The sequence below is a fragment of the Cyprinus carpio genome, chromosome A6 (assembly GCF_018340385.1).
Source record: "Cyprinus carpio isolate SPL01 chromosome A6, ASM1834038v1, whole genome shotgun sequence".
Lineage (NCBI taxonomy): Eukaryota > Metazoa > Chordata > Actinopteri > Cypriniformes > Cyprinidae > Cyprinus > Cyprinus carpio.
This window is the reverse complement of record NC_056577.1, coordinates 9,359,295-9,382,994: the sequence shown is the minus strand read 5'-3', so window position 1 is coordinate 9,382,994 and position 23,700 is coordinate 9,359,295. Positions and strand designations below refer to the sequence as shown.

At 35.8% G+C, this 23,700-nt stretch overlaps 3 protein-coding genes across 3 annotated transcripts; all 3 read right to left on the bottom strand.

Annotated features, from left to right (window-relative positions):
* Positions 1-779: 779 nt before the first annotated feature.
* LOC109056418 (caspase-8-like) lies at positions 780-14,891 on the bottom strand. The gene is made up of 16 exons (XM_042759183.1): positions 14,784-14,891; positions 13,632-13,933; positions 13,342-13,441; positions 12,995-13,133; positions 12,821-12,894; positions 10,348-10,369; positions 10,199-10,242; positions 9,594-9,711; positions 9,015-9,516; positions 6,723-6,849; positions 4,272-4,316; positions 3,940-4,062; positions 3,473-3,590; positions 3,265-3,387; positions 2,656-3,139; positions 780-1,878 (listed from the first exon to the last, which is right to left on the bottom strand). Exons 1-16 carry the CDS (start codon positions 14,826-14,828, stop codon positions 1,740-1,742), a joined length of 2,505 nt encoding a protein of 834 aa, XP_042615117.1. The 5' UTR covers positions 14,829-14,891; the 3' UTR covers positions 780-1,739.
* A 356-nt stretch (positions 14,892-15,247) lies between these two features.
* On the bottom strand, positions 15,248-17,223 carry LOC109054005 (ciliogenesis-associated TTC17-interacting protein-like; the record flags this gene model as incomplete). The annotated part of the gene is made up of 6 exons (XM_042759182.1): positions 15,248-15,445; positions 15,566-15,654; positions 15,758-15,834; positions 16,608-16,732; positions 16,870-17,037; positions 17,125-17,223. Coding segments are annotated over 6 exons (750 nt in total), but the record flags the coding sequence as incomplete, so codon positions are not given.
* Positions 17,224-17,359: 136 nt separating this feature from the next.
* LOC109053968 (probable hydrolase PNKD) lies at positions 17,360-22,693 on the bottom strand. The gene is made up of 9 exons (XM_019071274.2): positions 22,490-22,693; positions 21,836-21,951; positions 21,643-21,755; positions 21,124-21,182; positions 20,314-20,406; positions 19,632-19,798; positions 19,297-19,383; positions 18,349-18,464; positions 17,360-18,197 (listed from the first exon to the last, which is right to left on the bottom strand). Exons 1-9 carry the CDS (start codon positions 22,648-22,650, stop codon positions 18,024-18,026), a joined length of 1,086 nt encoding a protein of 361 aa, XP_018926819.1. The 5' UTR covers positions 22,651-22,693; the 3' UTR covers positions 17,360-18,023.
* Positions 22,694-23,700: the final 1,007 nt, after the last annotated feature.

Here is a 23,700-nt window from a genome sequence, read left to right as displayed (position 1 = left end):
TTTTTTCCCCCTGTAGTTTTTCCTTATCTTTTAGTTCCTTGATTGTCTTCCAGGTGTCCTTGTTAGTCTATTAGCCCTGTCCGAACATATAACCCTGTATGTTATTGGTCAGGTCCTGTCCTTCCCAGTCTGTTAAGTTGGTTTGCTAATTTCAGTTTCTGTTATTTTGTTCCTGGATGTCCCTTGTATAAAACTGGAATTTCAGTGAACAGAAGGTTGGCATGAGGTTGAAACTTCCTTCCTTCCACTATTATTACACTACAAACCCCAGAGCATTCATGAAAGTGTTCTTAAATATACACATATTCGTTCCAAATCAAGCCTAAACTTCAAAGAAATTCCTGAGTTATTATTTTTTTACTTTTTTAATGACAAAAAGGTATTTATAATAGAGCACTTCTGCAGATTAATTGCATATTACACAAACGGTAACAAAAATAATTTTCTGCATGTAAAAAAAGTCATTGTAATGTTTATATACAAAATCCTGGAGCATTACTCAATGTACAATGAAATGGAATTGAAATCACCCAATTAAAATAAACCTTCATCAACACCAACAGAAAGATTAAATGCAAAATGTAGGCTTCACCACACATATTTCCACAAGCTGGGCTAAGAAATGACTTGATAATCACTCATTAATGCTCATCGAAAATAAATACATTTACAAAAAATGAATTATCTGAAAGGTGCTGTATGTTTGACTCTAATAAAGCATAAAAATACCATAATATGTTTGCAGATATTTAAGAAACATGCTAAGTTAACACTTGTTTATCTGAAAAACAATGCTACAGTCAGTTATTCTCCTTTGAAAATGTGCGTTCCGTGCCGGAATGCCGGTCTTTGGTTTGTGAAACCCGCACACTGCCAATTTACCCAATTGTATTTCGGCACCCCAGCACCTCTTCAATTAATTTAACTTCTTGTATTCAAGCTGTCCTATGCCTCCGATGACTTGTCAGCTATTTATTTAAACACAGTATTGGTATGAATAAAAAAATATCATTATGATCCGTCTTCCAGGGACACAACATAAGGAAATAGAGTTCTTTAGTTTTAACACAACAGAACAGAGAAATTTAAAATTTAGATCATAAAAACAATTGTCCATTTCATAAATGTCCCCCCAAAAAAGAAAACAATACATACAAAAAACAGTCCCTATGCAACTGTATGTTGTATGGAATTTTTTATAACTGTACTAGAGCATTAAATACTATATGTTTGCAGATCTTTAGTAAACATGCTAAGTTTACATTGGTTCTCCGAAAAACAATGTTACAGCCAGTTACTCTACTCTGAAATGTGCGTTCTGTGCCAGAATGTCTGTTTTTTTTATGGTCTGATTCCGCCCACTGTCAATTTACCCAACTGTATTTCAACATCCTGTGTTGCCAATTGGCGGAAAACACATTGTATTGCAGCCATGGTCAGTGATCAGAGATTCTACTAGACCTAAAAAACCTTGGCATCCATCTAAAAAGCTTTATGACAAGAGGCATATTAAAAAATGGATGAATCATCACATCAACTTGTAAAACTTGTCGCCTTCCATTGTCAATTGCACTCATTTCTGTTGCGTAAGTGTAGAGTCTGAGGAGGAGGGGACGGGAGAAACAACTACCGCTAACTGTCAATGTTACATACTGCACCTTTAAGGATTAAAACACCCACAAAAACAGATAGATAGATAGATAGATAGATAGATAGATAGATAGTCATGCTGCAGCCAATCAGGAGACTCGCTTCATGGGCAGGACCAGTGTTTTGGTTAGAGTGTAGCGAACCTCAGGCATCTGCTTGAAACCATTAAGGCTTTTGGAGCTCACTATTCTATTCACCTTCGTCAAAATGGAGAGTATGTCCTCCTTCCTGCCAGAGTAAAAAGATACAAGTAAGTCATATGAGTAAGATGTTCTTCGATGTTGTCTGTAACACATCAAAATGCATTAGTGTACAAGTGCAATGTGGTCATATGCATTCCCAACTCTGCAGTGAATGGGTGCCAACAGAATGAGAGTTTAAACAGCTGATGAAAACATCACAATAATCCACAAGTAATCATGAATCCAGTTCATTAACGTCTTGTGAAGCACAAAGCTGCATGTTTGTAATAAATGTTTTTAACTTCAAACTGTTACATCTGGCTGAAATCCATGTGAAAAAGTTGTCTCATCTGAATCAGGAAAGAAATATGCACAGATCAAGCACCATTTACCTGCAGGAACAGTCCAAAACCATTCTAAACAAATATTTTGGTGTGAAAGGACAACACAGGATGGTCGTTTTCACTGAAGGAAGCGTTTTTTTGGATTATAGTGAGAAAGGATGGTTTAAAGTTAAAATGCCTTGATGGACTGACTGTAATCGTGTGGATTACTTGTGGTTTATTGTTATGTTTTTATCAGCTGTTTGGACTTGATTCTGATGGCACCCATTCACTGCAGAGGATCCAGTGGTGAGCAAGAGATATAATGCTAAATTTCTAAACACGCTCATCTACATCTTGGATGGTCTGAAGCTGAGTAATGTTCAGCAATATTTCATTTTTAGTTGAACTTCTCTTTGAACATCAAATGCAAATAGGGTCTTTAAATCAAACATAAGCTTCAAAATCTAAACCTTCTCAAAATCAAGACCACAACTCACCGTGTACAGCCACTTTCCAGCTGCTTGCAGAGCTCCTGGATAAAGATGGACCCATCCGTTGTGTGGCGGAAAGATTTGCAGTACTCCACTGTTGCTATTCCAATCAGGAAATCAGCGTCTTTAGGGACATAGTGCTCCTCAAATGTTCCTTCTTCACTAGTGCTCTCCTGTCCATCTGCCATCCACACACCTTGCTGGGCCTCGTTACCCTGACAGGCCTGAATGAAGAAAAGCTTGGGCTTATTAACCAGTGTGTGGCATTCAGCAAAAGGCTGTGTGAGTTCACGGATCGGAACTGGTATTCCATCTATCCCCAGAACAGAGCCTATCTCTCCATGGGACAGGATGCAGCAGACAAAAGCATCCATCTTAGAGTGATCCCTCTCTGAAAACTCCTTTATCACATTTTGCATATCCGACGCTTGCAAATCATCCCGCACTTCAACTTTGAAAAACATGCTCTCAAACACTCTGGTGAGAATATCTAGAAGACAAAGGAAAATGCAGTCAGGTCTTCACAAAGCCATATTTGACAAATTCAATAGATTATGTTAAAGTACATATCTAAATAAATTTAGAAATTCAACTCCCTCGAACTCTCAAAAATACCTTTATCTTTGCCGGTCCCTTTCCGGTTTCCAAGTGACGTTCTCTCAAAGTTATAGTTATTGATGATCAAACAATATCCAAGGGGCCTATTTGACATGGAATAAAATTTCCTCTGGGTTGCAACTGTGAAAATAAGGACATGTTAGGAGAAGGATAAGCTTGGCTAATATTTTGTTTTTTTTAACCTAACAGCTTGTAAATGACTTACCCACACGTTTCCTTTTAGGGTAATGATCAGAAATATTGCTGGTGGGTTGAAGGGGTTCCCGCTTTCTTTTAGGTCCATTTTTATTTTGAATACATTCAGGAAAGTTTTCTTTGTCTCTCTGCATGAGATAAAAAACACTTTTAATAATATAAAAATGGCTCAGAAATATAATTTTCGACCAACATATGTCTAATCTAAATAACAAGACATTTTAGTCTGTGGGGGGGTAATTGTGGCCTATTGGTTAGAGAGTCGGACCTGAAGGTCACAGGTTCGAGTCTCAGTAACAGCAGGTAATGAGAATGAATGGCGCTCTCTTCAATCCACATTAACATTAACCATAACTGATGTGCCCTTGAGCAAGGCACTTAACCTCCAATTCCTCCCAGGGCGCTGCAGTAATAAGTATGGGACACCTTGCTTCATGTCACTTTCACTTTCATTGAATAATAAAATGAAATACTTGCTTGTGAATTCCTCCCTACAGCCTTCATTTTCTTTGGCCCATCTGATTCTTTGACCTTCTTCTGCTCATTCTTGTTACACGGACTTGTCTGATTTTTGTAGCCGTCAGTACCAGTTTTATCCATCTGTAATAACAACAGAAACATCACGTATGTATATCAGCGAAATCGTGCATTAAAAATTTAGAACTGCTAGAAATTTAAATGGCTTTAAAGTATCAAGTGTTTGGTGCATTCACTGTGCGGCGTGGGCGGTGAAAGGCGGGAAGTTGTGCTGTTCGCGCACTTTTGTGCACAGGCACGAAAACATAAATGAGTAAACACTAAGCACTCACCTCATTGAAAGACCAACAATGACTTGAGAAACAATGCAGACCAGTCTAGAAGCAAATATATTGATGTGGACACGGATAAGTCAGTTGACCGAGTGTACTGCGAAAAGACAGAGAAAGAGAGCGAGAGAGAAGAGCTGAGATTCCTCGCGCTCTGAGATTCCAAATCTCCGCCCTTCGAGGAAAAAAAAAGTAAAATGAAATGGCTGTCGTAATGAATATAATACATGCTCTGGAACAACTAAGAACATACTGGTAAACAATAACTTTAAGATTGAAAAACGCATTTAAAAAAAAAAAAAAGCAACTTTCTTTCATTAAAATTATTACAGTTTCCTTAAAATGTGAACTCGAGGACTGAATCAAAACAACTTATATTCTTTTTTAATACAGTAAAAGCATAATTATCTGAAATTAAAACGACTTATAATTATTTTCCAATATTTTGTCACAGCTTTAACTAATTAATGACAGATCAGAAAAATGACTATTTTAGAAAGCTGCTTTTAAACAAACTGAGCTGTTCGTCGGGGTGAGGGACCAGATGTAGGCCTACTTAATGAATTAAACTTTCAAAATTAGAGATCAGTTTATTATTGATATTAGAAGAATGGGTCCTGTTTACCACCCTGACTAAGAATGTTTAATTTTAAATCACAGGAAATAGATATAGAAGGAGATTCTGTAAGGAGATTCATCTACCAACAGCTTCCTAACATTGGCTTGTCACCATCAACCCCACAAGTTTTGGGCCAAACACAAACAATTACCTCTAAAACTTCTGATGTACACAGGAATATTCAGTGCTGGCTCCTTAATTGCAAAAAAAAAAAAAAAAAAAAAAGTAACGTGTCAGTGTGGATTCATACGCATACACACAGGGGAAACCTGCTTCATAACATGGAACAACAGTTTTCATCATGGCTGAAGGTCCCAGACTGACCTGTTTCTACTAAATACAAAAGCTGTAGTGACTCTTGTATTGAAGCTACATGCACAAGGTGACCTCAATGCTCGGGAATAGAATGACAGCAGCTACTATGTTGGCAGTGAACAGCATAGTAGTCTCCTGGGAAAATAGTTACAGGTTTCCAAGGCACAATAACATCTGTCGATATTCATTTCAATTTTTATTTCTTTGTAGACAGGTTTAGGAATTAATACATTCAGAATAAGTTCAAAAGCCCTAAAGGTATCTGGTATTTGAGGAAACATCCATACATACAATATACCTATAAAACATTAAATAAAAAAATTCATATTCAAATCACAAAACAAATCTCTTGATATGCCACCATCACCTATCTTAGAATAGAAATGATACTTGCTTAAGATGCATTGAGTTTACATCTACACTATATCATTGCATACTGTATGTATGGGAGTGGGAAGTCAACCAGTTTTAGAAATATGTGAAAGAAATAGAGAAGATACTTGTTATATTCCAATGCCTTTACATTTTTAGATGATTTATATTCTAAGGAGATCAAGTTTTGTTTTGCTTTTTAAATATTAACAAACATGTATCCTGCAAACTAAATGTTCTTTAAATTGAAAGTATTTGGGCAAAAAATATATGACATTGCCTGAAAGAAAAGATAATGTGTCAATGAAAAAGATTTTAATAGATTTAAGATCTTTGGCAGAGTTTGGGGACCTTTCTTTAAACATGGTGCATGGTGAGGTGATAGCAGTAGTCTACGAATATAAGAACAGAAGTGACACTGAACATTACTGTAAGGAAATGGGAAGTTTTGTTTGTTTGTTTTTTCTTGTACACATGCATTTCCATGTAACAGAATGAATATATGTGCAGTTAAAATTTAATAAAATAACAATAATGGGGGGAAAAAGTCCACATAACAGGGTCAGAGAGAGGGTGGAAAATAACATTTTGTCTTTTGTGATGCAATACATTATACCATTACGGTATATGCTAAAATAATTCAATAATATAAAAAATGACACGTTTAAGAATGTTTGATGTTTAATTTCACTTATTGCTAGACACCAATGATTTCTTACAATTGCTAAGTCTTTTGAAGAGTTCAAAATCATTTAGTTCAGATTGCCAAGGAAGACATTAATGACAAAAATATGCATTTATAAACAGCATTCAACACTGAATAATTCAGACTGCTGGTATAAAATCATCATGCTTAACATTAGTTTAAAAATATTTGTGCCCAGTATCAAATATAAATGTTTTATTACTTTTAAATTGCATTGTTTAAACAAGATCACCCAACCACATTTCCATAACTCAGTGCAGTAAACTAACTCATATTCTTGTTTAATAATTAAGATCAGACACACAGAGACAGCCAGATGAATTTGAATCTATAGTACCAAAGTGCCATGATCTTCCCTGAAGAATTAATAGAGTTGACTAATGGAATAACAGAAACTGCTTTAGCATGAATCCAGTCATACAGAAGTCAATCAGAATCTTTAGTCCATGGGCAGGACCAGCTTCTTGGTGAGGGTATATCGAGGTTCAGGCATCTGCTTGCGGCCCATCAACCATTTCAAGCTCACTTCATGGTTTACCTTTGTCAGGATGGACAAGATATCCTCTCTTCTGTCAAAATAAATGCAGACAAGAACATAACTCTGTGAACCCACCTAAATCAAACCATCATAAATATTCAACAGGAACATTTTCTTCCCTCAAGCTCACTGCATTTTCACTGCGATTTCTAATGTGCGGTGTAAACACTACGATTAACTGCAAAATGGTTCAATGACAAATAAAGCTGAATAAAGAGAGGGAAACAAAACTAATCTAAAATAGATTATTCTAAAAAGTTTTCTATTCATGTTGGTTTCATATGTTTCTGAGTACAGCCATGTACAGATATGCAGTCGTGTTGCTTTTATCCAGGTGATTAAGGGCAGTGTGGAGAGCTGAGGCGACAGCGTCCTCAGTTGACCAGTTTGGTTTGTAGGCAAACTGAAATGGGTCCAGTGTTCAGGGCAGGCACGATTTCAGATGGGAGAGTACCAGCGTCTCGAAACATTCTGCTATTATTGACGTGAGAGCGACAGGGAGGAAGTCATTAGGGGCCAATGCAGCCACTGCATATGTAGTAAAAAAAGACCCCATGTTTTGAGTAGTCAGATAATCTGATATTTTAAAACATGAACTAACCTTGCCTTTTTATAATTAGGTCAAATTATCTAATATTCTAAGTGACTTAAGACATCTATACACAGCTGAGTTAAGGCTGCACTGTGCCTGCTCAAAATTCTGTGTAAATCATAATGCTGCATGAAAGTCGAACTAAACTTTGTTTTTTTTGGGTGTTTGGTTTTTTTAAGATTGTGATGACGATTTTAATGGTCATCAGCATCGTAAATCCTCGAAAGTTTTTCATATTTGTATTTTTTTTTAAATGTATGTACATTTATAACACTATTCTTTGTATTAGATCACTTTTGCATCAAATTACAAAAAAACAGTTAACGCTAATGCGAGGGTGCTTCTAATGCAGCGCCTATGGGAAGAACAGAATTTTTGACATCGTTCTCTCTTCTGACAGCCGCTATCAGTCTCTCTCAATTTTTTCTCCTTTTATTGAAAGTCATGAAAACACTATTGTGGAGTTCTTCTTTTGCTATTTGAGCAAATGGGAATACAAAAAATATATTTGTGGTACTCTCCCATTCACTGCTCTTCAAATGAACCCAACTATGACGACTTCCGCTGCTGAGAAACTCAGAAATGTGAAAAAGGTCCATACCATCTCTGACCCACCTCAGCCCCCAGTATTAAAGTATATGGTTATCATTGCTGCGTAAATGCATTTATGCCACCTCTGAGCAGCTTTAAACAGTCTGTGTAAAGACAAATAAATGCCACTTCAGAAGCACTTCTGTGCCACCTTTGCAGTGTAAATTTGGCATTATCGATCTTGAGTCACATCAATCTTTTTTTTTTTTTATAAATAATGCAATCATAGAAAAGGAGGGTACCAGTCACTGTACACTACTGTTCGAAAGTTTGTGTATGGTAAGATGTATTTCATGCTTACCAAGAATGCATTTATTTGATCAAAAATAGAGTAGAAACAGTAATTTGTGAAATATTATTACAATACAAAACAACTGTTTTCAATACCATTTTAATATTTTTTTTAAATGTTATTTATGTCTAAAAATGAATAAATTGCACAGTTGAAATTTCAGCATCATTAATCCAGTCTTCAGTGTTTCATGATTTTTCAGAAATCATTCAAATATGATGATTTGTTGCTCAAGAAACATTTCTTCTACTTAACAATGCTGAAAACACTGTGCTGCTTAATATTTTTGTGGAGCCCATGCTACATTTTTCAGGATACTTTGATGAATAGAAAGTTCAAAAGAACAGCATCTATTTGAAAGAGAAATCTTTTGTGACATTATTAATGTCTTTACTGTCTCTGTTGAATCATTTAATGCATTCTTGCTTAATAAAAGTATTGTTTTCTTTTACAAAAAACTGACCCCAAACTTTTGAATGGTAGTGTAAAATAAATTCTGCATGTATGGGTCAGACTGGTCAATGGGTTGACTGGTGGAAACTAAAGGTTAACTGCCAATTAAATTCACTCATCTTTATCGCATCACATTTGGTCATGTGTATTCATCATATGGAACTACAACATGAATTTCTACAAACCCAGCATGGGCACATTTGAGAACCAACCACATGCAAACATCTGCAAACATTCAAGACAAGACAGAGTCTACTTTTGAACTCACCTGGGGCATAAATTCTCCAACTGATTACAGAGCTCCTGGATATAGATAGAGCCTTCTCTAGTGTGGCGGAAGGACTGGTAGTGCTCCACTGTGGCCATTCCGATTAGCATATCCGCTTCTATAGGAATAAAGCGGTATGCCGGATTATAAGCATCTGCCTCATATTCTTCTTCTGTAGCATTTTCCGGTGAATCCGCTGTCCATACACCATTCTGGCCCACACTTCCTTGGCAGGCTTGAATGAAGAAAAGCTTGGGCTTGGATGCTAGTGTTTGGCATTCAGCAATAGGCATTGTGAGTTCACGGATTTCAACCCCTTTACCATCCACACCCAAAACTGTGCCCTTCTCTCCATGCGAGAGGACACAGCAGACAAAAGCGCCCATTCGAGTATGATCCTTTTTTGCAAATTCCTTTATCATTTCCTTCATATCTGAACCTGTCAGATCGTCCTGAATCACAACCTCAAAATGCATTCTGCGAAACACTCTGCTAAGGTCATCTACAGAAACAGAGAGAGTTAATTTAGAAACCCATTTTTAAGGAATACATATAAGTTAATGGATTTGCCTGAAATACCTCTGTCCTTATGCGTTCCTGTTCGGTTCTTCAATGAGGAGCTTTCTTTAAAGTTGTAGTTGTTGACGATTAGACAATATCCGAGAGGCCGCTGAGTCATATTATAATATTCCTCCGGCTACATGAATGCATAGCAAATAACATTAAAATTACATTTTATATTTACATAATTCACAAACAGCCAGTACACACATACACATCTTATTAACAGAAGATCATTAATAATTCATATTTGTCACAGTGGTGACGTTATGGAAATTAAAAACAGCTGTTTGTGATTAGTTTATGCTATGCCTTAGTGAAAAAGTTCAAATTTATCAGCTGTGGGCCAATCAGGTCCTGTTTAAACAGTCAATAATAATGACCCTGATCTGTGAATTAATTATAATTTATTTCAAATGCTTGCTGTGTCCTGATTCACCAATCCTGATTAATTAATACCATCATGAGCATTTGTTTGTAACTTCTATAGGAGTGTGAAACTATAGAACTCTAAACCACTAAATCAGGTGTTGCTGCAAATAGTTTTTTACAACATTCAACTGTAATGTAACAATGAAAAAAATATTTAATATTAAGATTGAAATGTAATGTGTCTTTTTTACTCTGGGTTCAGTGTCTGAATCGGTAATAAGTGAGTCTCTCCTCCCTAAAAAAAAACATATGGCGACATATAAATATATATACACACACACACACACAGAGCATTAATGTTCAGTAATGTTTTGAAAGTTTGTATGACAGTATAACTTACATCCATTTCCTGTCTCCATTTGCTGTGATAAAGCCAAAATATGGAGGGAAGAGAAACAACAGAGGTTATTATGCATTGAATTGCAGTATATTTATCATTTCAAATGTACAGGTCCTTCTCAAAAAATTAGCATATTGTGAAAAAGTTCATTATTTTCCATAATGTAATGATAAAAATTAAACTTTCATATATTTTAGATTCATTGCACACCAACTGAAATATTTCAGGTCTTTTATTGTTTTTAATAGTGATGATTTTGGCATACAGCTCATGAAAACCCAAAATTCCTATCTCAAAAAATTAGCATATCATGAAAGGTTTCTCTAAACGAGCTATTAACCTAATCATCTGAATCAACTAATTAACTCTAAACACCTGCAAAAGATTCCTGAGGCTTTTAAAAACTCAGCCTGGTTCATTACTCAAAACTGCAATCATGGGTAAGACTGCTGACCTGACTGCTGTCCAGAAGGCCATCATTGACACCCTCAAGCAAGAGGGTAAGACACAGAAAGAAATTTCTGAACGAATAGGCTGTTCCCAGAGTGCTGTATCAAGGCACCTCAGCGGGAAGTCTGTGGGAAGGAAAAAGTGTGGCAAAAAAAAACGCTGCACAACGAGAAGAGAGGTGACCGGACCCTGAGGAAGATTGTGGAGAAGGACCGATTCCAGACCTTGGGGGACCTGCGGAAGCAGTGGGACTGAGTCTGGAGTAGAAACATCCAGAGCCACCGTGCACAGGCGTGTGCAGGAAATGGGCTACAGGTGCCGCATTCCCCCACAGAGAAGCAGCACTAGACTGTTGCTCAGTGGTCCTCCAAAGTACTTTTTTCGGATCGGATGAAAGCAAATTTTTGCATGTCATTCGGAAATCAAGGTGCCAGAGTCTGGAGGAAGACTGGGGAGAAGGAAATGCCAAAATGCCTGAAGTCCAGTGTCAAGTACCCACAGTCAGTGATGGTCTGGGGTGCCATGTCAGCTGCTGGTGTTGGTCCACTGTGTTTTATCAAGGGCAGGGTCAATGCAGCTAGCTATCAGGAGATTTTTGGAGCACTTCATGCTTCCATCTGCTGAAAAGCTTTATGGAGATGAAGATTTCGTTTTTTCAGCACGACCTGGCACCTGCTCACAGTGCCAAAACCACTGGTAAATGGTTTACTGACCATGGTATTACTGTGCTCAATTGGCCTGCCAACTCTCCTGACCTGAACCCCAAAGAGAATCTGTGGGATATTGTGAAGAGAAAGTTGAGAGACGCAAGACCCAACACTCTGGATGAGCTTAAGGCCGCTATCGAAGCATCCTGGGCCTCCATAACACCTCAGCAGTGCCACAGGCTGATTGCCTCCATGCCACGCCGCATTGAAGCAGTCATTTCTGCAAAAGGATTCCCGACCAAGTATTGAGTGCATAACTGAACATAATTATTTGAAGGTTGACTTTTTTTTGTATTAAAAACACTTTTCTTTTTTATTGGTCATATGAAATATGCTAATTTTTTTGAGATAGGAATTTTGGGTTTTCATGAGCTGTATGCCAAAATCATCAGTATTAAAACAATAAAAGACCTGAAATATTTCAGTTGGTGTGCAATGAATCTAAAATATATGAAAGTTTAATTTTTATCATTACATTATGGAAAATAATGAACTTTTTCACAATATGCTAATTTTTTGAGAAGGACCTGTATTCGTCACCAAAAAAATACTGCACTCTGTGTTGAAATGTGACTACAACTATTATAAACAAACAGAACTGGTATTTTTTAAGGCACTTTATTTTGAAAACGCAAATTTACATGAAAGCATTCATTTTAGGAAGTTAAAACTGCCAAGTATTAGCTGTGGTTCTCAACTGGTGTTTTGTGACCACACTCACACACACACACACACACAAAATGCCAGCAGGGGAAAAACAATGCTAAATGCAATTAGTAAAATGCAACTATATTTAGTTTGGATAGCAAGATTAACAGGTTTGTAAATTTAAAGAAGTGGAAACACTTCCCGGCTGTGTCCCCAGTGAAACGATTTTTATCTGAAGCCATGGTCCATTTACATTATGTTGTAAATAATGTTCAGTTTCTTGCACAGACCGGTTGTTTCGCTTCATAAGACATCAATATACCGTCAGGAGCCATATGTATTCATTTTGTGATCCTTAGATGCTTTTGTTTGACTCTCAAAATGATAGTAACTGCTGACTTGCATTTTATGAATCACCAAAAACCATGGTTTCAGCTAAAATTCTTCTTTACTGTTCTACTGAATACAAAAAGTCACCTATCTTGGATGGCCTGAGGGACAGTAAATTAACAGCAAATTTTCATTTTTGATGAACTATCCCTTTAAGTGAGTTTTCACATTTGGTTCTTAAATTACACAGAAATCCACATCACAAGAAAGATTTGGGTTATACTATGTGAAAATTAAATGTCCAAAGGCATCTTAAGGTAAAGATTTGGCATACTTACATATCTTTGCATACTTTCAGCAGGTAAGGAAACTTGTGCACTGCCAAACACTTCCCGTAGAGGAAGTCTGCCTCCTATTGGACAAAATAAGAAAAAAAGGTGCTGTTTATGTTTGGAGAAATTAGAAAAGTAGACTATTAAGTAGTAGATAATTAATTTGATTTTATCAGAAACCTTGTTCCCGTGCCCTGTACTCCTCTATCCTGCAGGCCAGCTGTTTGTCACATTTGTCTAAAACATTGTAAAGTTCATCCAGGTTGTCTTCCCCAAGCTTCTGTAGCTTTTCCATCTCAATCATAACATCTAGAAATGTCTATATGATTCATAAAATAACATTGTTGTACGGTAACAGGTTAAACAGCAACCAGAATAACTATATTCTTAATTAAATAATTTTTTTACAAGGCTAATTAATGCAGTCAAGGTAGCAAACTACATATTCCACTTTTCCACGTTAATTTATTATTCATATGCAATCTGCACAAACATTATAACTTCAGGGCTAAAAATATATAACTCACAGCAGACGGTCCTAGTTTTGACCTCGGAAGTTCTACAAGGAACTTCACTGCACGAAGGTTTTCTTCTGTCATGTCCTCAGATATTCTAAATAGCATTTTTCTGTGTTGAGAAAAGAGTGAGACAAAACAAGTCACAGTCATTGTGGCATAAAATATTAACAGTACAGTAACTACTGTACAAGGAGCCCTTTCTAAGAAAACAATGTGATATTAACTGATATTGATATTGCATTGGCAATTACTTGTATCTAGTTTCTCAAGTTTAGCAAGTCAGTGTGTTTTCTTCATACCTGTAGGCTGAGACTCCTATACTAGACATGTCACGTTGTAGCAGTTTTCTTTCCACATCCTCTTTGGACATATTCAGGATGCCAAGCAATTTAAAGCGGCCAATTGTGATCAGAAGCTCGGGGACGAGTAACCCATCATCAAGTAGTGCTTGCTCTTCCAGTCTCAGGAACAGTTCTTTGGCATCTGTCACTGTCTCCAAACGTTTCTTGGGAATTATGTCCATGCACAGAAACTTCAGCTGGGCCACTTCACTACTTGTCAGGTCCTCATCAATCTCGTGTAACTTCTTTAGATCCATATTCTGTTACATAATGTTAAACAAGGCTCTTTGAAATAAAGGGAGAAACAACTTGAGAAAGCCCTTACTTTGGCTATCTGATAGCCATAAGTTCAAAAAAACATGTTACAACTTGCCCAAGCCATTACCCAATATGAAAAATATCCTTGTCCTGAGACCATGGCGTTAAGAACGTTCATGATTTATTTCTAGAGTGTATTTATTGTTCACTTGTTAACAAATAATACAAAATACGATTACATTGGAATTTTAGTTTAGGACAGAATTCTCAAATAGCGTCATTTAACGTTTCAGTTTCGTCGTTTAAGTTTCGAACTAGGTTTTTGAACGCAGCTTACAAAACCACTCAAACATTTTTTTTTTATTCAAAAACACAGTTTCCCATGTGACAACTAGCCCAGGTCAAAGTGTAAATTTTTGACCGGTTTTAGTTATTTGTTTAACGTATTCAAGTAGGCTATTTTAAAACCTCTGATAGTTACTACTAGCCTATTGTAGCCGCTTGAGCCATTAAACGGAATGTATACGAAATATTTTTAGTTGTGTATCATATCACACTTCAAAGACACGACTGCCACTGCTTTAAAAAGTTTGGTATCGCTGTCAAATAAATTTTTTGTATAGCGAGTCGAATGCTACGATGTTACTGTGATGACAAACTAACCCGGACTAAGTTATGACAAACAGTCAAGAAAGTTAACCCGGACAATCAAATAAAAAAGCTCAACTTAATATTCATCTTACCTCTATATTTACAAAAATCCAACTGAAATAAAATCGTAACTGTCGTAGAAACAAAATCAAGAGAGTCCGACCGACATGTTAATGACACTGCGTTTCCAACGCGTCTTACTTTCAGTTTCTGCTCCAGCTTCTCGATTTCCACAGGAAGTGACATATAAGGATGTGTTCACCAACGTGTTGTATAATATTTGTGGGCGTTACTCTCGAGTTACTGAATTCTGAACAGCAGTAAGAAATGCTTTCATTTTCAGACAGTTTTGATTGAAGGAAAAACATAAATAAGAGTATATATTTTAATGTGTATGGTCATGAATAGTGCTTGAGCTTTTTAAAAATATTTTCTATAAATAGTTAAAAAAAATTTATTTTGACACACTAGAAAGTTTACTGTTTTAAGGATATTCTGTGCAATATTTCTTTATCACTACAGAGGTCTATAAATTACTGTGTCACTCAAATAATCAAGGTGAAACACATCCTATTACAGTACATACAAAAACAGAGCATAAAATCATTATACCAAGGCATTATTAGAAGAAAACCTTTATTTTCAATATGTCAGAAACTGGTTAGTGTTTGTTATTCCTGTGGAAAGTTTTGAGAGTCTTTAAGGGATTTTCCTGGAGTACTTTGAGAGGCAAAGGGTGCAAAAGCAAATGAGAAAACATCTTGAGGTTTCCTCAACAGCAGAAATTGCAGGAAGTCCCCCAATAAAGCCTTTATCTCAGGGTGTTGTCTGATGTAGGAGGAGTAGTCTGCTTTGAGTTCTTCCTGTGTGAGTGAAAATAAGTCACAAATTTGCATATTTGTTGAGTGACCTTTATTTTATGTTAATATATTAAAAGTTAAAAAATATGTTTATGTTAAAAGTTTATTAGAAGTAACAGGCACCTTTCTGTCAAGAAACTTTGAGTAAAGCTCCATGTCTTCCTCCCAGATAAGAGGCTTCTTCTCAAACACAGGAGTCTGGTCTTTCTCCACTGAAAATAAAAGCAAAATCATTTTAATTTTACTTTATTTTTGACTGTAGAGATCAATTCTGGTCACAAAGGAGCAGACTGTAAAGTGTTAAAGTCTTCAAACCTCCATCGAGCAAGAAAGGCAAATGCTGGAGCTTCATAATCACAGTTGAGCCCAACTGCACTCTGCTTTCTAGGTGCCTGTAAAATATTTTAGGAAAAATTCAAAACTATCAACCACATTTACACGGTGTCCTTTGTCCTTTGTGTCAGTATGTCATAAAAACAATGAGTCATCATTTTACTGTCTGAGATTTGTTGCTCGCGTCACACCTCATGTAGTGTAGACAGAATCACTGTTGATGATACACTGTGAAAAATGATCGTGATTTTAACATAAAAAGACAGTAAATATGCTACTGTAAAAACCTGTAAATTGTTTAACAATAAGTTTCCATACTATATATAGTGAATAACTGTAATGACATTTAATGTCATTTTACAGTAAAATACTGTTAAAATTATGTTTTTTTGGACGTGAAAAAGAAAAAGTCATTGTATAATTTACAGTGAAAAAAAAAAACGTAAATTAACACTACCAGGATTCCCTGCATGACACTTCATATTTGATGTTTTTTGTTTTGTTTTAAATAACTAAAACTTTCTTAGTTTTTTCTTCTCAGTTGTGTACATTTGGGTTTTATCTTAAATCTAATTTTGTTAAATGAATGTTTATTGCATTATTTCAGTATCACGTGTTACTATAATGGTAAAATAAAATGTTGCTACCATATTTTTTACGGTGAGGTTCTGGCAACCACAGCTGCCGGTATTTTACCTTAAATGTGACAGATTTTTAGGTTTTATTGTCTTTAGTCATATAATGACACTCGTGTCCAGTGTAGAAACACCCATATGAGAAACAGATAAAATAAGTTTTGCTTTCTAGCATAAAAATGAAGAGAGTATTCTACCCATCAGGCAAGAAATAGCAATGCCAAGTCCCTGAGGAGTCCTTTGAAGAGGACACAGTCCTTTCAATCCCAAAGATATCAACTAACTCTTCCCCAATCATCTGCTTCTTGCACCCAAGTGCTCTCTAAAGCAAACAAGTGCATCAGTCACATGAAAGAATAATAAAAACACACCATCCACCATCATACATCTACTGTTTACAATGATTTTTAAAATACCATTCCAGGGCTGAAATATAAGCAATTATCTCCCTGTACTTACATAAACTGACTTAGAAAGTGCAGTATCTGCATCAAATAACAGGAATGTCATGTTTTCTGGAACAGACTTCTGCCGAGCCAGTATACGCAGGATCATTAAGTTGGATGCCTCAGACACAAAACCCTTTAGAGAGCTCAGTGGAAATGTGTGGGTTTGTGTCTTCACTCCCTTAAGAATGAATGTTGAGTCTTTCTTATTACTGATACAACCTGTTGAACACAAACTATCAGTAAAATGTTCAATAATAGCACTCACCTCTTTCTCTGAGATGATCCGGTTTAAAACTAGTTGATCATCTTGTTTAACAATATGTACTTTCCGGTCCACAGTCTGCTTTTGAAGTTTGAAGTTTATTTAAACTATGTGCGTATTTTTTTTTTCTTTTTACCTGGATTGTATGTGTTTTTCAACTGCTCAGTCCTTCAGATGTCAAACAAACAAGAGCTACTTTGCTATTAAAAAAATATCAGAATAAACGGAATCAACAAACTAACTTTAAAACGACTTTAATATTACAGGAAATAGAACAAATGACTAACAGCGTCTACATTAGGCTTTGAACTCGTTTTATATACGGTCTAGATGTGTTTTTCGGTCATGTCTCAAACTTATTAGCATCTCTGGTTTCATTAGTAACGCTGGTGTCAACATTGACCGTAAACCTTCTTGTAATCACAATGCAACACGTATTCAATGCAAACACATATTTGTTAATAATAAATAGGTTTATTACGACAAACCGCTTATTGTACCCTAATACCCTATTGCACAACTGCTTATTGTACCCTAAGTATTCAAAACGCATTAAACGTCATTTTAAATGGGATTCACTACACATCTCCAAATCACAGAGTCAAGGGTTCAGGAAAAACATGTGCTTTAGAATGACAGGAAAGCTTGTTTAAAAAAAAAAAAAAAAAAAATTCAGACAATGCCTTTCAAAGTTTACCACATACTTAGTGTTAAAATAAATCTATGTCTGTGTAAAAAATAATGCCCAGGTCTACTTCACTTTTTTTCTTTTTCTTTTTCTTTCAGGTCACTGTTCAAATTCACATTAGTGCTTTTAATAAAGCACGGTAATGATAGGTAGGGAGCAGTAGCTTGGAATGGTTTCAGTGGTCACGTCCTCCAGTCGTCAGTGGATTAAAGTCTTATCGGTCCTTATAAATGTCCTTCCGTCTGCGCAGCTCCTCTAAAACACGGGCGCGATATGACGTCCAGTCCTCGTCCTGCTTCTGCTGCAGACCCAGAGCCCGGTGAAGATCCTGGGAGTGGCTCCGCAGGAAGGGATTGTATTGCTTCTCCTCCGCTAGGGTGGATGGACACTGTATGAAGAGGAGAGAGAATGACTTTAAATCAAGCTGGGCTGGTAGGAATATTATGTAAAAGATTTATATCAGTCTAGAGATGTAACAATTATTTGGGACTTCTTTGATATTAGGACTTTTTTTTTCATAGACTTCTTGTATTCCTTACTGTGCAGAGTCTCTGACCCCTCTGTTGCAGTACCCACTGCAACTTCTGGTCCCGTACAACATTGCAAGGCTCCACTTCAGCAGCAAACAGCAGGTTATCTTCAGCATACTCATGTCCTGAAAAGAAAGACCTACTTTATTAACATAACCATGAAGCTTTTCCTTAGAGACACACCCAAATACTACTTAGAAAAAACATAAAACCAATAAAGTTGTGTACAAAAGCTAAAAAAAAAAGTCTTGCCACAATGCAATTAAACCTGGGTTAATATGTTTTTTAAACTCTGGGTTAAAGCCACTTTTAACATAGGGTTAAAGGAATAGTCCTTTATGACTTTTTTTCTTTTGTGGAACACAAAATAACACATTCTGAAGAGTGTTGGTAACTAAACAGTTTTGGTTCCCATTGACATCCATTGTATGGACGAAAAACACAATGGAAGTCAATGGATACCAAATTATTTGGTTATCAACATTCTTCAAATTATTTTCTTTCAGGGTTAAGCAGAAGAAAGTAAGTCATATAGGTTTGGAACGACATGAAGGTGAGTATATGATGACAGATTTTTCCTTTTTGGGTGGGCTATCACCTTTTAAGCTACGTTTCACAATGCTGTGAAAGAATGCCATGGTGAGATTTTGGCAACCAATCAATTAATGAATACATTTTGTATAGCTGCAGAAACTTTTATGCATTGTGCTTAGTTTCAGTGTCTGAGGGAAACAATTTCAAAATTGCCATCAAATGTTTCAAGTGAAGTCACGAAGAGATCATGTTGTGTTCTGTACTTGTTCGATAAATGTTGCTACATGACAATCCAAGAATTATTACTATTCCAGAGTAAAGTTTAAACAGTGTCCAACATAAAACAAATACAGTAAGTGGATAAAACCTTGGTTAACAACTTCAAGTGTGTAAAGCCTGTATACAAAGATTCTGTTTTCTTACCAGGCCAAAGCAGAGTTTCATCGTTCAGCGACCCCACTGTATCCAGAGATGACAACATAGTTGAGGCGTTACCCTCAAACATTCTCCCTACAAGGGATGTAAATGAGTCAGAGCTTTGAACAGAGCAAGCTGGATTTAAGAATGCTGAATTGTTGCTTGCAGATTTGGCATGCCTTTCTGGGCATCGATACTTTATAAGTAGTAATTTAAATAATTGTAAAGTATACACACACAATGTCAAAGATTGCACACAGGTAACAATAACACTACAAATATATTCAACATAATTATATAATAACTTTTTATGTGCACACTGAGATTAATACCATACTCACCACATCCAGAGAGGAATACCAGATCCCCTGAAAACAAGCTGCTGGGGCCACCTATCGCTCGGCCATCAAGCAGGTAGATCACGTGACCTACTGTGTGGCCAGGTGTATAGAAGGCCCTGAAGTGCAGCCGAGTTCCAAAATCTATTGTGTCTTTGTCTGAAAGGGGGCTAAACAATCCAAATAACATCAAATTAAGTGGTCTGCTTCATCCTCTCAAGGAATGCCCAATTGTTATATCATATACAGTAAGAATAGGTTTAGTTGAGTTAGAAAACCTGAGATGTAATCTCTCAAACAAGCACTTCTGTATTTATAAATAGACAAATGTTTTTATATTCTAACACATTATGGATACATTTAAAGAAGTAGTTCACCCTAAAATTAAATGCTGTCATTGTTTACTCATCCTTATGTCATTCCAAACCTTTATGCATTTCATTATTCTGTGAAACACAAAAAAAGAAGATATTTTGACAAATTTTACAAAGGTTGCTTTGGACATAACTGACTTTCACTGTATGGACAATAACAGCTGAAACATTCTTCAAAATATATTTTGTGACCTCAGAATAAAGAAAGTCATACTGGTTTTCAATGACATTCGGGTGAAATAATGACAGAATATTCATTGTTAGAACTAACCGTTAAAATGATACAGCAGAGCATATTCAAATGTACTAACTGTGTAAGGCCTGGAATGTTGTCCATAGCGTTCCCATACACTCGACAGGACATGTAGCGTCTCTTCAGAGCCCTGTTCCCTCCACTGTGGTCCCTGGTTGGGAAAAGTTTATATACAAAGTATAGTTTGATTTAATTTTTATGTTTAAATATTCAATCTTGATTCTGCTAAATTCACCCAGAAATTAAAATTCTGTCATTTACTCATCCTCGTCATTCCATGCGCACAAGACTTTCATTCATCTTCAAAACACAAATTAAGAGATTTCTTTTATCATTTTTATCCATCCATTTAAAATCAATGCAACCAACATTTTCAAGTTTCAAAAGGTGCACAAAGACCTTGTTAAAGCCAAATCTTCTGAAGAGAGATGATCGTATCTGCACTGATCAATGTTTATATGTGAATAAATGTCTAAATTACATATTTCTCAATCATGTCACATTCATATGGATTACTTTTAAAAGGTCTCCTTGTACTTTTTGAAGCTTGCCAATTTTGGTTGTGTGGACTTTCAATAGATAGGCAAAAATGATGAGAGAATATTAAAAATATCTTCACTTGTGTTGTGAAGATGAACAGAAGTCTAATGGGTTTGGAACAACGTGGAGGTGAATGAATGATGACAGAATGTTCATTTTTGGGTGAACTAACCCTTTAAAGGTAGTTAGATGCCTCATATGTCTTAGAACTGGTGCAATTTGATCTTACATCTTCTTAACCGTCTGAATGTAACATATCTAGTTATTGATTACATTAAAAGATTATGCAGCTTTCAGGCTGAAGAGATTTTTTCAAATTTGGTCTTACCAGTGCTTGTGTGTGCAGAGAACAGCTTGTAACTCCGCCCCCTCTTCCTCTAGACAGGCCTGCGTGCGTGTAAAGACAGACCATGAAATGAGATAAAACTAAACCGGGGCTCTGGTTAATGTCAAGATGTAAGATGAGATGTGACTAAATACATCACACATGCCCAGTTAAGCATCTCTTCATGTGTAGAAAGGATCCTAGATAATGTTTATGACTTCCCTAACCTTAACACTACCTGAATATAATATTACTCAGATCACATCCGTTCATAAAAAAAACAAACAAAAAAACAATCTCTACTTTTGCAAGGAATGAAAAACGGGAATCTTTCCATTACAATGACAGATTTCCAATAACAATAACTGATTATTATTCCATCTTACACCATTTTTGGTAAACCATGTAAAGAAGAACAAGCAGTTTCCACTAAACCACATGGGTTTGGCAATTTCACTACAGTAAGACACATAATCCAGCAAACTATTTCTGAAACCACTGCACAGTTGTTATGAATCCAACCTGAACAGGCTGAGGGTCAGCGGGATCGACCACAACAGCCATATTTGATGCAGTGTCAATGACCACGTAGGTGTAATTGTCTGATAAGATGGGCACTGGTATGATCTTGATGCCTGTTGAACGTAATAGAGTGTGACTTTAGATATTGATAATCAACTGTTGAGTGTATAATGGAAAAAGCGTTTCTGCTCACCGTTTATTACAGTAGGCTGAGTTTTGGAGTGGCCAGCAGGGTACCGCTCCCGTGCTTTCTTCATCTGCCTCTTATGAAATATGTACCCGAGTTTGGTCCGTGTATATAGAGAATACCTGCAAGTGTTTTTAAAGAGTGTTTTATGCCATTGCATATGTTCCTCTATGCAACTGTTCCTTCATGGCATTGCAATACTAACTAATGCAACTATGGTATTTGGGCAGAAATGTTGTAGATTAAATCTAAATTATCAATTAGGTGAGTAAAGGAATCTGTTTAGATTTTAATACAACTACTAATAGTTTTTAGAAATATATATCCTAAAAAGTGTTTACTTTTTACTTTCGTTTAGTTTATAGAAACGTAACGTTAACTGCATTGATCTAACGATGGTGTTGACGAGCCCCAAAACCAAAAATTACATTTAAACTGAACATCGTCATTAGGGACATACATCATTGACAGTAATGAAATGCCAAATCAGTGCCCTTCTCTGAAAGGAACATTTGCTACTTCTACACAGGTAATTTATTTGTATATTTCAATACCACGTACTAAACGGTTCATGTAAACACGGTAGGTGTGGATAAAAATAAATAAAAATAACATTAGTCTACAACAAAATGCCCGCAGCAGGCCAAATAAGACACTTACGCTATCCAAAACAGCGGTTTCTCTGTGCGAGCCATCAGTTTAGCGAGCCGGCTGTTTTTCAGTGCAGTTATTCTGGCGCATTTAGAAACACGACAGATGTAAAACCCTCCACATACTGAAGCAATGCAAAGTAAATACACTGTCCATTCCGGAAGCGCCATTGTAGTGGGCGCGCCGACGATGACGCAATTGAACACTACAACTACGATTGGCCAGCAGTAACAATCACCGTAAAGACTCGTATTTTTTTTCCTGATCGTGCATTATTCATAAGATGCATTATTTTTATCAGGCAGCTCTTATTAGGTGATAACATTTTCATAGGCTTTTTTTTTTTTTTTTTTTTTTTTTTTTTTTTTTTTGCATATATCATATCGCAACACAGTTTGTGTTTTAAAGTTTTAACACTTAGCTTACGTTTGTGATCCTATCTCTATTCGCTGGTTTCTTCACCTGAACTAGTCCCTTACTGATTCCAAATAACATGACAAAAAGCAATGTAATATATTACATTTTAAGTTGATAAAATGTTTTTACATTTTACGTAATGTAATCAGACCACTTTTTGATTACTTTTAGATTACTTTTGACCTAACTTGTTTATCGTATTGATTTAAATAGGATAATCTTGTACCATACTGGTATAAAAATGCAGAGAAAAAGAAAATATATTAAATTTGTTGTTACTAACATAATGAAGTGCATTGAACATTACATTAGGTTTCCTAAACTGGGGTTTGTGAAGGAACCGCAGGGGTTTCGTAAGTTTAATGAAAAGCTAGTAATTAATTAAATCATAAAAATGTGAAATTAAAATAAATCACTTTTAAAATATCAAAATAAAATAATCAAAATAAAACTTATATATATATATATATATACATATATATATATATATATATATATATATATATATATATATATATATATATATATATATATATATATATATATATATATATATATATGTGTGTGTGTGTGTGTGTGTGTGTGTGTGTGTGTGTGTTTACCTGAATGTCATGTTACCATTAAACAACATCACAGAACTGTGAAAATGCAAATACTTAATTATTAATTTATTACCTTATATATCAGGTGGGTGTGTGTAAATATATTAGGTGAAAGAGATTCGGCTGACATAAAAAAAAAATATTTGTGAATCCCTTGTGAATTTTAACGTGTTTGAAAGAAAAGAAGAAAAAAAAAAAACC

Coding starts and splice junctions, on each gene's coding strand:
- LOC109056418 (XM_042759183.1), bottom strand. CDS start 14,828: ATGTCACTTCCTGTGGAAATCGAGAAGCTGGAGCAGAAACTGAAA. Junction 13,934..14,783: donor AGCTGGAGCAGAAACTGAAA/GTAAGACGCGTT, acceptor ATTATGTAACAG/AATATGGATCTAAAGAAGTT. Junction 13,134..13,341: donor CAAAACTAGGACCGTCTGCT/GTGAGTTATATA, acceptor TGAATCATATAG/ACATTTCTAGATGTTATGAT.
- LOC109053968 (XM_019071274.2), bottom strand. CDS start 22,650: ATGGCGCTTCCGGAATGGACAGTGTATTTACTTTGCATTGCTTCAGTA. Junction 19,384..19,631: donor GGTATTCCTCTCTGGATGTG/GTGAGTATGGTA, acceptor CATCCCTTGTAG/GGAGAATGTTTGAGGGTAAC. Junction 18,198..18,348: donor GGGGTCAGAGACTCTGCACA/GTAAGGAATACA, acceptor CTCTTCATACAG/TGTCCATCCACCCTAGCGGA.